The sequence below is a fragment of the Dermacentor variabilis genome, chromosome 2, assembly GCF_050947875.1.
Source record: "Dermacentor variabilis isolate Ectoservices chromosome 2, ASM5094787v1, whole genome shotgun sequence".
In the NCBI taxonomy this organism is placed as follows: domain Eukaryota; kingdom Metazoa; phylum Arthropoda; class Arachnida; order Ixodida; family Ixodidae; genus Dermacentor; species Dermacentor variabilis.
This window is the reverse complement of record NC_134569.1, coordinates 106721761-106735685: the sequence shown is the minus strand read 5'-3', so window position 1 is coordinate 106735685 and position 13925 is coordinate 106721761. Positions and strand designations below refer to the sequence as shown.

Genomic DNA, 13925 nt, shown 5'->3' with positions numbered 1-13925 from the left:
TGGCGCAAAGGCATGCTTCCCCAAGCATGGCGACACGCCGACATCACACTGATCCCTAAACCGGGCAAGCCTGTTGAAGGTTGAAAGCTTACGACCCATCTCCCTAACATCCTGCATTGGTAAGCTCATGGAGCATGTACTCTTGCGGCGTCTGCAGCCCTTCCTCGAAGAAAAATCATTCTTTTCTAACTCTCAATTCGGATATCGCGCTCATCTGTCTGCCAAAGATGTGCTTTTACAATTGCGGGAGGAAGTCATAGGACCTCCGTCGTCCGCCAAAGCGAGAGCACTCATCGCCTTAGACCTAAAAGGGGCATTCGATAATGTTGAACATGACCTCATCCTTCGCAATGTTGCACATTCACACTGTGGAATTCGTATGTACAACTATATCCGCGCATTTCTTCGAGATCGCACAGCCGCCGTAGGAATGGGACCGCATCGATCCGGTACGATTCGCCTTGTAGGACTTGGGACACCCCAGGGCTCAGTTCTTCCCCCTACTCTATTCAATATCGCGCTCGCATGGCTCCCCCGGTTACTCGACCAGATCCCTGATGTCGCCCACGCTATTTATGCGGACGACATTACTATCTGGTCGACACGGGGTTCCGACGGAGCCATCCAGGACCGACTGCAGCAAGCAGTCGATAGAGTTTCCGAGTACACGAGAAAATGCGGCTTAAGATGTGCTCCGGAAAATTCGGAGCTCATAATCATTCGCGCCCGGAGCCGTTCCTCTACTCCCCCTATCACTGTGCACGTGGATGGCACACCGATACCACAGGTTAATCGTGCTCGTGTCTTCGGCCTACACGTCCAAGCGGATGGCGGGTCAAACTTCACTGTTTCCCTTCCATCCAGACAAATAGAGCAAGTTCTCGCCATGATCCGGAGGGTCTCCAACAGGCGCTCGGGCCTTCGAGAAGAGGACGTGCTGCGCTTGGTGGAGGCATGCGTGATCAGCCGCCTTACATACCATCTCCCATTTCAGCGGTTGACCCAAGCGCAACAACTTCGCATAGCCGCAATGATTCGCAAAGCGACGAAGCTGGCCCCATGGCCTCCCGAATTATACTTCCGCACGCCGTCTCCTTAACTTAGGGACACATAACACACTAGGCGAGCTGCTAGAGGCACATTGGGTCAGCCATCGCCAGCGCCTCCTACTCACTCCTACTGGCCGCCAGCTTCTCACACGGCTAGGATACTCTGTCCCACCCCTTGAGTTTGAAACCCGTCCAACGATCTTGTCGTCAGCGATACGCCAAGCACTAAGTATTCATCCATTGCCACGCAATATGCACCCCGAGCATGACAAAGGGCGGCGCAAAGCCCGTGTACGATACATTGGCCGCATGCTTGCAAACATCCCGGAAACACATACTTTATACACGGACACATCACGCACTCAAGACGGCTATTCCTCGGTAGTTTTGTATGGCACCGAATCCCTGAGAGACTCTGCTGCAATGCGCGGAACAAATGCCGCTTACGGAGAAATTCTCGGTGTTGCTCTTGCAATTCGATACGCCATCCGTGTACCCGAGGAAGTGTATATATTGACGGACTCGCAACAGGCATGCCGGGCGTTCCTATCAGGACATGGCATCCCGAGAGCGGCGCACCAAATTCTCAAACAGATCCCGCAAAATACACCAACCACACCTGCCCGCATCCACTTACTCTGGACCCCTGGTCATACCTCGCGGCCGGGTAACGAACGCGCACTTGCGGTTGCCCGAGAAATTTCCCTCCGGGCGACTCGGCGTGGTGAGGCGACTAGTTCAGAGTGGGGGGATTTCTTGCTCCGTTAAATAGACATACTCCGTCATTATACACGCATTCGTCGCACCCACGCCGCACCACCGCCGTCCTTCTCGAAGGTGGAAGCAGTGGCATTACGCCAGTTACAAACCGCAACTTTTCCAAATCTTGTCTCTCTCAACAAATTCTACCCACACTGTTATGCAGATCGTTGCCCTGGCTGTGGCAGCTCGCCCACAATCTTGCACGTCGCGATTGAGTGCACTGCAAACCTCTTTCCTCCGTTACCAACTCTCCTTTACCCCCTACGCAACAAAGAGCTGTGGGACGATGCCCTCCGCGACGGACCTCCCGAGGTCCTCCGAGCTGTGATACAACGGGCTCGAAACATCGCCGGAATCATCTTAGGGACCCTGGACTGAGGGTTCCTCCCACACTGCTCTCGTCATTCAAATATTATTAATGAAGATGTTTTACTCTCTCTCGCGTCACCAAATTGTCCGCTCATCCTGAGGTCACATGTGTCCAGCTTCTGACCTGACTGGGCAAACGGCCTGCTATATTGGCGGCGAGGAGTTACGGAGTCGCCATCTATCGGAAGCGGCTCGCTGGCGTAGTATGAGGGATCACGTGGCGCGCACCTCATAGGTTTTGCTGTCAGCGCTCACTGAAAACACCACGCGCGAGCTCTTCCGGACATTTCTGTAAGTACTTTCGAAACGAGAGAAGCTTTTTAATGTCTAAATAATAATCTTGGGCAAGCTGAAAGAGCACAATCGTTTACAGACGCTATCTCTTTACCGAATACGTACAGTGAACGCCACTGCGCGCGGTCGCCGCGATGGAGTCTCCTGAACCGGCTTCTTGCGTGAAAGGTAGGTAAACGCTGAGAGCAAACTACGTGAAATATGTACTTATAGTGTATGTATAACTAAATGGAGCGTAATAGAATGAAGCCTCAATGCAGCGATCGCACAGATTCGCAGCGACCGACTGCGCGTCTGCATGCTTGTCCGCGCACTGTTTCGCTTTCGCCGCGTGCCCGTTTTCGCACTGTGCCATGAGCTTTAGGCCGCAGGATATGAGCGTTTGACAGTATACAAGCAACCATTGTTGCGTGGGCACTATCAGAGCTGTTCAAAAAATAATTTCATTGTAGAGACTTCGACGCCTACGGGGACTGTGATGTACGTGCCGTCACGACGATTCAATCTTTCTTTTTTTATTCTAAATTTTTTACCCTTCAATATTATTTCTAGAGTTGCGTCACACTGTATGCTTATCGGTGTTCTCAGCGTGCGATTTCCCGCTGCTCCTTTCTTGTAAACCAGTGCACTAATTCATAACACAAACATGACCATATGCCATGCTTTCTTTTTAATGTGCTTCTTACCGCTCCCTTTCCACTCCACTGAACTTGCCAGTATCTATAGCATCGACAAGTTCATAGACCAAACCGTCGTGACATTACTCGGGCAACGGACTCGGGCGAGCGTCGACCTCAGTGCGCGTTTTCCGAACATCACAGACACGGCGCCGTAGCAGAAATCTTCCTCGCGTCTGTGCTTGCTGGATACTCGAGTTGTAGCCGATGACTGTTTGCCGGTTTTATGGTTCGCGAGCCAAGCTTCACGCGGCTTCTTGTCCTGCGCCTACGTGTGAAGAAGGCTGACATCGGCCTCCGTTACGTACGTCCGGCACTGCGGCACCGAGCAGTAGCCTACCATGTTGCGCACATTCGAAGGCAGCCACTACCTATTGTAGTGCTTTCAAGCGTTGTAAAGGAGACACTCGAAGCGGGGAAATCTCGCCACTAAATGAGGACCGCAGCGTACGAGGGAATTTAAACTCTCGTTTTCAGCTCGCTTCGGCGCTCCCGAAGCAGCCGACACGGCCGCTATGTCCACGTGATCCCTCCTAGCACGTCACGCCGACGGTGGCGCCAGCTTTTCCAGTGGTGGAGCTCGAGGCCAATAGAGCGCAGAAGCGCATGCTCTCCTCACACCCCACGTGGCCACGGACGCATGGGACTAACGCGAACGCCGATACAGGTGGCGCGTCTGTTATCGCTCGAAGTGTCGAGCCATTTTCGTAGACTTCCTACCGGACAGTGACTCCATAAACCTGCCGTAGCGTTTCCTGTCCATCGTTGGTTGCCCATAGCTGCCAGCGGTTTACCTTCATGCACGCACTCACAGTAATCGGAGCACTTTCCCTATACGTGAACTCCCGAGCCAGAGGGTCCTTAAAGGGCAACTCTGGCAATTTTTTGATGTCCACTGATCTCAACAGAATTTTGCATAGACGTTCTCTTTTGCACTCTCATTATATATGCCAACCTATATGGCTGTAAGTCATTTAGTTTTCCTGAAAATGAATTTTAAAGATTGGTTGCGTTCCCCACTCATGACTTTCTACTGGCCACCCTGTGTTTGTGACGTCAGAGACTACACCGCTACTGTCGCTGAAACAATCGTTTAAATTGCGGCTGTCTAGTTCGGAAACTCTGTAAAAGCTCCTTGTGTCGTCGGGAGACATCATCAGCTTCACTTCCTTGGCGTGCGCGCCACGTATCCTGCGTGTTCAGCACGCGTTTTGCGTGTTTACATTATGGTAGTGTAGGTTCTGACGTCATTGACTCATCCTGAGGTCATACGAAGCAGCTACGCGTATTGGTTTCGGCATCTTGTTCATTGGTTATTTAAAATTATTGATGAATTTCTAAGCAAATTGAGCCACCTCACAGGTGACAAGACTGTCAGTACCATTTGAAGATGGCAATATCCTAATGGTTGAAGAAACGCCGGAGTTGCCTTTTACCAGCTCATCGGTTCTGCGTGGTAGGCAGAGCCGTTGCGCACCTTTGTGTGGAATTCGATGGTGCAGCTGTAGCCGGTCTTCTCGCACTTGATGTCGACGGTGCCTCCCAGCTCTATCCAGGGCACGGTGAAAATGGAGCGTCCGTAGCCGCTGGGGAAGTTGACCACGTACTCCTCATCATGACGCAGAAACCAGATGGTGCCCTGGCCAACGTTGTGCACGCCGATAGACATTCCTAGGAACTTGGATTTGGTCCAGATGTGCGCGCAGCAGCAGATGCCCTTGGATACGTGCTCCGCGTAGAAGGCCGACACTGCAGAGCCAGGCGTCAGAGGGTTTTGGTAAAAGTGAGCGAGTCGAAGGCTCGCGTGTGGAGCCCGGAAAAGCCTATATGCGCGTTACAAGCCTGACGTCTACAACGATTGCAGTTTGTGGAAAAGGGGTTCGAGCCTCCATCGCAGACGCATTGTGAATGCTTGGAACTTGTTTCTGCGTGTGCTTCGGGCCCGAAATGTCAAGGTATAAGCATTGCACGAACCGACGGTGAGCTGCGGGCACCTAAATTTCGGAGATCAAGGCCAACGTTTCGAAAAACGAGTTGCAGTCACCGCCGGCAACTATTCATTTTCCTTCCTTTCTCGCATCCCACTGGTCGCTCAGCCAGCAGCAGCAGGAATATTAAATTAATGAAATCCGTTAAGAAAAGGGATCGCTCATCATATATTTGGGGGCCGGTCCAAGGAATGGAATCACATGCGAGAACCGGTGCCCGCCTTAGACGCGCAAATTTTCAAATTCAAATTCAAATTTATTTCCTCAATTGAGATGTTAGGGTGATTGTGCACATTTTGGCGGCACCGTTGTCTAGCCGTTTGATTGCTTCTCTGCTGTTGGTATAAATTGGGAGATGTTCTCCAGCCTTGAGTAGCCCCTAGAATGCCTGCTGGTGCACCTCACCGACAGCGTGTAGCACTTTGGACAGTTCCAGCAGGCCTTAGTTCGGTGCATGGTCATACTGCTTTGCCATACAGTGATACCACGACGAGTTTTGCGAGTCGAATACAGCAGTTCCATTCTGCGCCTGTAACGACTGCATTTCTAATGGCTTCGATTTGCGCTGCACATCGTGTTCTTGAGTACTGAACTTCGTTGGCAGTAGTAGTGCGATCCTAACGAGCTTGTCACGGTATAAGTCGAGGAAGAGGATGTAGGTTAGGGTGCGCTGGGTCAGGCGAGACAAAAATCAATCTCCTACCTCCTACATGGATCCTCGCTTTGCCGGTGTAACTCGTGACATTTCTTATGCGCTTTGATAATAGCTCTCAAGACTGGAGTACTTATATAGTTCTCCTACACGAGTGTGCAGTGGCAGGAAGGTGATAGCCGCAAGGAGCAATAATAAAAGGGAAATATTTTTCCTGCTGTTTGTAATGCGTTCTGGTCAACTCGAAGCACACCGCCGCGTACGAAGCTTTGGATGTCAGGTTCGCCAGGCACGTCTTGGTGGTTATTATACCGGCTCCACTGTGGTGATTTTCTATACGGTGGATGGAATAGAGATGTTGGCGTAGCATTGACTTGAGCTATCGTATTATAGTATACGCGTCTTTATTCTGTGGATTCACTAAGTGGAATGTTGCGGTTTCGGGGATAGAGTTGAAGTTTCGGCGGGACTAAGTTGGCGGCTGCCAGTGAACCACGCTGATCTCTCCTAAAGGATCGAGATCAGGAGGTTGTCATGTTTTTGGGGTTGTGGGGGGTATCTTCAGTACTGCTGAGTGAGTTGCATGGCAGGGCCTTTGTCATCGTGCTTTTTACGATAACCCTCACGTAGGCCTACCTCTGTAACCTCGTCGTTATGACATATTATGTCGAGGTTGCTCAAAAAACTCAGAATCAAATGAAACAGTCCTCAGTTGTTCATACAATCGTTATCCCTGTCTAAACTTTGGAGAATATCGCAGGGTCGTAAATCTGGGTGTCAAGTCAATTCACGAAATCGCTGAAAGTCGCGATCTTTGTCCTCCAAGGGTCAACGAGAAGTCCAAACAACAATTATAATTTGCACCCAATCAATCAATGCGTAAATCAATCAGTCTGCAAGCAATCAATCTGCGCAAATTTGGCCAGCATACCAGGTGGGTGGTGGGACACCTGCTCTGCGATGAAGCACAAGTCGTTGCTGGTAGCCCACGGCACCGGGCCGTCGGGTACGGGTACCTGCGGTTGCCACGCAGGGCATCTGATCAAGATCCCCACCATGCATTTACGTAGCTCTCACGAGAACTGAAACTCTGGTTGCCCGCTCTGCACTCAGATATTATCCGCTATAAATTGAAGTCGTAGAGCGATAAATTGTTTCTGTGATTAGTGAACTTATGCAATATCGCAAGGTTCAACACTTTGTCCTGCACGATCTGGGGTCGCTAGACTACTTAACGAAAAGTACACGAGAATTAAATGTCATGCCATAGATTACAAAAAAGACCGTAGTTTACTGGTCCTATGTTCTTCTGTATGTCATTCAACAGCCACTTTCTGATCGTGCACACGTTATACTGCCCCACCAGAGCGTTCGGAAACAGTGCTATCATTGAAGCGGACAGTCCGGCAGGCAAATGCAGGTTGCGTGGTGCGATCACTGTGCTTTGCCGTGATTCCATAACTTGTGTGATTACTTTGCCTTATCTGACTTTACTTCTCAAAAATCCTTCTGCTCACCATATCATTTACCAGCAACAAAGATTTCGTAAGGTTCAAGATCATTTGAAGGTTCTTTCTTATTGTAGCTGCAAACCGACATATGCGCACAGCCGGCTGCAAAAGTTCAAGAATTCATCAGCTGCCCCATGTTGAACTCTGTTGTCACCCAACGTTACAACGTTATTATTGTATGCCGCAATTTTCTTTCTTCGTAACTCCCCGAACCGCAGTGAAACGGACGTAGCCTTGCTGTGGCGTGATGAACTCCACCTTTGCACGCAGCGTCAAGTCCTGAAGTTCTTACTCAAGCCTTTCAACGCAAGCGAGCCCTCCTTGATTTATCCACTACTACGCAAACAGTGTGCCACGCTACCACACCAATCTACTCGAGTCTTGACAAACCACCTATGCGCGCGATACACGGCCATGCGACAAGAGACTGAGAGCCAGAGTGTGTGTGCAGACTGACGCCCGCCTTGTCGCCGATCCTCCAGTAGCAGCGGAAGATCTCCCCAAGGATCGGGTTGTATGGCTTCTTGGCTACGGTGCCCTTCCGTCCGGCGTGGAAGGCGGACAGGTACCAGCGCACTACTTCCACCATGCGTTCCTTGGCGCCGCCCCGGTCCACGATGCTGCGCGCAGGGCAGGCCGTGAGACGACGTGCGACTTTCGTGTTAACAACGACGAACCTAATATCTTTATGAGAAACGCGCGCGTAGATTTACTTTACAGCTTCGTGGTGCCATCGCGTGGGTGACCCATTCGTGGAGCTTTCTCCACACTTCGGCAAAATTTGTTATACAGTGTTCCCGGGCTTCATTCAATTTGTCGATTAATTCGACCTCGTACACTGTAAACCAGTTTACATCCTTAAGGGATCTCAAGGGTGCTTTCGCACTTTAGAATCTTACGCACTAAGGGCTGTGAAGGTGGGAGTTGTGGACAGAAAGCACCCGTAAGGGTATAGATAAGTGACTATTCAATCTGCTAGCTTCTTCAACACTAGGACCGTGTTCGTGTCGCATCCCATGATTGTAGTTCTCAGCGTGTACCGAAATCGAAATCTAGCTACCACGCGTTTTCGATGTCCTGGCTTTATTCCTCGCGTCATGCCATAGTATATCGGGCCACAAAACACGCCAGCGCTATAGTTTGCACTGGTATCGAGATTATCGTGCTATTCTCTAGGACTATTCATAAAGGAACACCAAAAGTAAGTAGCAAGCTTGATCGTTAGATTACACGTGTTCTTTAAACCATATCACAGGTAAGTCTTAAAACGAGCGAAGCCTTTTCGTGACAGGAAGGGCGCAGAAACGCAGAGACGAGTGGCGACGCTGCAGCCTTGAAATTTCCGCGAATCAGTTGCCCGAGTCGTCTAGGGTGTTTTCAATGCCCACTCAACTCTAGTCAGTGTACCAATAAAGAAAGGATTGCACCACGTTCGAAAGCACATGCAGACTGGAACTGGCCAAGTATTGGGAAATTCTACTGCCCGAAGTGTAATAGCTAACCAGAGTGTATCACAATAAACGAATAACAGCGCGAACTGACAAGGACGAGACGAGCAGACGACAGACATATGGCGGTGAGTGTCTGTGTCACATTCTTGTCCTCATCAGCTCACTCTGTTAGTCATTCACTACTAGGCCGTAGAACCAACTAAACCACGAGAAATACTTAACCGGACTAAGGCACACTAAAAGGAGTCGCGTCGTATTAACACCTTCGGCACAGCAGCCTGGGGAAAAAAAGGTCTAAGTTGAGCTTGACTTTCTATGCTAATAGCCAACCCTTTTCTATAAAAAAAAGAAAAAAGAAAAAAACAAGAACGAAAGCTTTGAAAATATGCGGTACTAGCCTAATCTGGGCTTGCCTTCACCAAAATTTCATGAGATAGTCTGTACAAGGACTGCCGACGTTTTTCTACATAATAAAGAGAGCGTCTAATAGACAGCGTTTTACCTCTGTCGACTGTTAACTTTCTGAAGAGAAACACGTTTGGAAGTGTGTGGATGACAATATATGTCGCGGTAATAGACATGTTACGGGAGTATCGACATCATATTTTTCATCTCATTTATCTTGTTACAATAGGATCAGAACTTTCTAGAACCACGAAAAAAGCATGTTGACAAGCATGAGAGCGCCCTAAATAATTTACAATAATGCTCGTTTCTAAGAACCTGGGGCCGAATTCACAAAGCTCTGTAAGTTCTGTTTGCCACTGACCGGTCTCACTCGCTAATAATATTTATTTTATTTTTTTAGTTAATGATACCTTACTGGCCCCTATAGGCATAGTGTAATGGGGGAGAGCACAATCAAAGATTATAACACACAATAATTAGACCACATATGCGAATGCATGTACAAAAATACAGGGTAAGAAGTGCGCTAATATACAGTAATATAGTATTACCAATACGTACAAGGAACAAACCGAACGCTTTTGAACGTGACAGCTCGTACGTTCAAGATCGCTATTGGCTAGAATTGTATCTTGCGAAAGAGTTTAGGATAGGAATGTTTTGTGAATACGGGCCCAGTTTCGGTTATGATGACTAGAAAGTGAATGCGTCGTGACGTCATTTTACGCTGGCTCGCTTCGTTCCGGCCGTAGAGCTTCCTACAAAACATAGAGGGATCTCTGGCGCTACAGTGTCTACAAGAGCTGCAAGCACGGCCGCCTAGCTAACATGAGAATGACAGTTAGTGCATGGATTTGCCTAAGCTTCGTCCTTCTGGCTTCGAAAGACTGTGACTTTGCGAAATTGTTCATTTTCAACAAAATGGTGCGTTGCAAAGGCAATAATTCGCAGTGATTGAGCATGCACGTAGAATCTTATTGTCATATCTACGATTAGAAAATCTGGATTGCTTCAAAATTTTTGCCAATAAAGGTAGGTGCAGCGTAGCGATAAATGAAGCCAAAAGAAAGTCTGAATCCGCAAGCGTAAAGTTTAGACAAATCCATCTACCAACTATTGTTACCACGGTAGCTGTACGATAGCAACGCCACCTCAAGCAATTTTTATAACAAAATATATGGTTCGCTGCGGCTGGCCACACTTGAACGCAGTCAGAAGAAACACGCGCCGGACTCTTTTTTTTTTTTATTAGCAACGGCATCATATGCTTAGAATTATTGCTTCATGACATCAGCAAAGTTACCTATACGTCACGGTAATGTCGATGTCACCAGGTCTGTCATTTTGAGATCGACCCCCACCCCCAAAACACACATACACATGCCAAACATCCCCTCGATTTTAGCATCAAGCTATATCTTATCAAATGCATGCGCCTCTTCAAAGCCTATTTAACGCAGAAACAGGTGGCAATATTAAACAAACCTTTCTCAACAACAAAACGAAATAAAAACTTCCGAAGCGGCATTGTTCCTAAGGGGCTCTCTGCTGCGGGTTTAATCTTTCGTGCCTCACCTGACAAACAGCTCTGGATGCGCGAAGAAGTCGGCGTACATCTCGAGCAGGGAGCGCTTCTCCAGAATGAAAGTGGGCAAGGTGACCTTGGTAAGGTCCATGCCAATGTAGACTTGTGACAACAGGTGTGAAAACACGCTCTTCTGGCCCTCCATTGAGTCAACTGCGACAGGCACGAGTGGGGGAATTCGGCATCGTTCGGTTCGAGCCACAGCTTTTCAATCATATACCACATTCTCATGCGCCGAGGTGCTACAGGGGGCGCGATGACGAGATTTGGAAAAGGGTATTTAATTAGGCGTGTGTTATTTCGGCATGCGCTCACAAAGGTGCGTTACTTTTGCTCGCTACAGTACATAATGAAGCTAGCCAGCAAACTATAACTATAGCCTAAGCACCTCAAGGCTGTTTTAGTGCAAGCGTTATCGAAGTTCCAACCCGCACTGCCAAGTTTCTCAGTACGAGATACTTTGGATCTAGAATAAAACTTCACCATATTACCTGTAAACTTCACCTTATCGCCTTCCCCTTACTACCTGTAAAACATATTCTAGGAGAACGTTGCGTCATGAACACCTTTCGACGAATTTACAAGCGAAGCCTCCCAGCGTTTACGATGTCGCTGGGAAAATATTTACGAACGTGTATCGATCTAAACCATAGATATAGCTATCTGTATACGGAGTACAAATTACGTGCCTATATATTATGCTTTTATACGATATAAATTATCCTCTGTATGCATTGCATTTCTAGTTATTCTGTACAGCCAGCCTTTCGCAGCCAACGCTGTCATTTCGTTTTCAAACTGCGCGTTATCAATTATTCATAAAAGGCGGCACTTGAGGTAAAAAATTCTTGCAGAAACCCTTCTCTCACGACATTTCCTCAATATCACTCTTTCAGAACCGATTAAGACAGCTGTCATATTTAAAAATGGTACTTACTATCCTCCTCATTGTTCTCTTCATAAGCAACTGGAAAAACATAAAAATTAACAATGTAGATTGTTGTCACTATGGGCTTCGCTGTTATGAGAAGCACCTCGCAAATGTAGCTGGCTATTCGGCATCGTTTGGGGTTCTGTACATCCAATTACGTGTGCGACAGCAGCATCAAGGTGACGACGATAGTATATGACGGCGACTATGTTCACGTGACAACTGATTTATTGTATTTTAGCAGGATGCGTTGTTGGGCAAGTTGGTTCATTGTAATAGGAAACATTGGTTGCGCTTTCTAGACAATCACTTGCGCCTGTCCTGTCTTCTTACATGTGATTGTCTAGAAAGCGCAACCAATGTTTCCTATTACAATGATTTATTGTACACCGTTGAGAGGGGAAGCGTAACAAACTGTTGCATTACGACCTGAGCTGATCCATAAGTTGATGCAATATGTGGTGAAACTAACGTGCTGTAGATTTTATAAGCAACTTGTTGCTATGCGGCGCGACAGACGCGAAAGACAGTAATGATACGCGTTCAATTCCTGCACTTGTGGCACGAACGCATGGTTCATATTCAATGTGACGCACGCTCCAATCGCCTCAAGATTGTTTAGTTGACGACAAGTTGTAGCACGAAGGCAAAATCACAAAGAAGACACGCATACTAACGTCACAGACTCTACTAACAACTACTAACAGCTACTAGTGTTGTTAGTAGCGCCTGTGACGTGAGTCTGTGTGTCTTCTCTGCGATTGTGCCTTTGTACTACAGTATGTAAACTAACCAACCCAACAACAAGTCCTGCTGCAGAATACGCCTCAAAAGTTTACAGGAACGTTGGCGTCTGCACGCGAGAAGCAAGCATGGGTATGTAGAACCTGCTGGGGGACCCCGGTTCGGTTTACCCACCAAACACGTCATTTTGTCGTTATTAAATATGCTCGAGACGAGTCGAGACAAGAGCCTGCCTACCTACATATACCTAACCTGCCTACCTACCTACATACCTACCAGGGGCGTAGCCAGGGGGAGGGGGGAGTGCTTACGGGGCTTCAGCCCCCCCCCCCCCGAAATTTTTTCGTGCTGTCCATGCACCGCCCACCCAAACAAACCCCGGTGCGGGAAATCATTCTGAATTTTCTCTAGAATGTTTTTTTTTTCACGCTCTAAGACATTTCAGCGCGAACCTTGCGAACTTGGGCTGGATTTCGCGGCAGCAACCATGCACCGGGAGACACATAACGTCAAGCAGCCCCATCCGAGCACAACGTTTCAAAGGCGTTTTAATGGCGAACGGGCTCGCCACGACATCTTCCGGAGGCCGCGGAATCTACGCAGCGCATGGATGTCAATTCCGAAATTGATGGGTACAAAGTTCTCATAAACTTTTGATGTGAAAAGTGAATTGACATTTCCAAAGTTGTGCTTTAGATTTTCAATTGCGGAACTTTGCGGATTTTATGTTACTATAAATATTGGACGCCAAAGGTGCATTGACTTTTCTAAAGTCTTACATCGGACCATACAACGAGACAAGCAAAATAAACACACCATCAGACAAGTTGACAAAGTCGGCAGCGAGGTCGGATGAGATGAAGCGTTGTGGTGGTTCATTTGTGCCGTCATGGCACATAAAGAATATCAACATTTTTTGTTCACCTACGCCAAAGCATCTGTGTCAAGACACTGAAGCCAGCCAAGGTAACTACGTTCTTATTTATTTTTTCTACTTCAACTTTTATTCGCGAGGACACATTGAACCTCTTGAATTTTTTTGTCCTCGCTACCCCATCCACGGGCTGCCAGAGGGTTTTTCTCGTGTTGCTCCGACCACCGCGCGGCGCACTTCGGTGCGCGCGCAAAGCTTACAGTGGAAACTTTCGAATTCCCCACCCCCAAGAAAGGAAAGGACGTCATTTCCGCCGGAAAGGTGTTGTTGACTTGTTTTTTCGATCGTCAGGGGCCATTACTGATAAAATTTGCTAAATCTTGAGAGACTATCAATTCGTTTCATTATTGTAAAACGCCAGATCGGCTGCGTGTCACAATCAAGAACAAACTACGTGGAAAATTGACGAATGGGGTCATCTTGTTCCACGACAATGCCGTCCCCACGTCGCTGATGTGGTTAACACGAAACTGGCAATGTTCAAGTGGGAAACGCTGCAACATCCGCCATACAGCCCAGAACTGTCGCCATGCGACTTCCACTTTTTGGAGGATTTGAAAAAACAGCTCA

The 13925-nt window shown here is 48.1% G+C and overlaps 1 protein-coding gene across 1 annotated transcript in view; it reads right to left on the bottom strand.

Annotated features, from left to right (window-relative positions):
- Positions 1–13925, bottom strand: part of LOC142572486 (oxysterol-binding protein-related protein 9-like) — a 49923-nt gene that overhangs the window by 13147 nt on the left and 22851 nt on the right. The window contains exons 5-9 of the mRNA XM_075681641.1: positions 11684–11713; positions 10737–10899; positions 7760–7922; positions 6723–6807; positions 4629–4900 (exon numbers count right to left, since the gene is read on the bottom strand). Of these exons, the coding sequence (XP_075537756.1) occupies positions 4629–4900; positions 6723–6807; positions 7760–7922; positions 10737–10899; positions 11684–11713 (713 nt within the window). The remainder of the gene's footprint in view (positions 1–4628; positions 4901–6722; positions 6808–7759; positions 7923–10736; positions 10900–11683; positions 11714–13925) is intronic.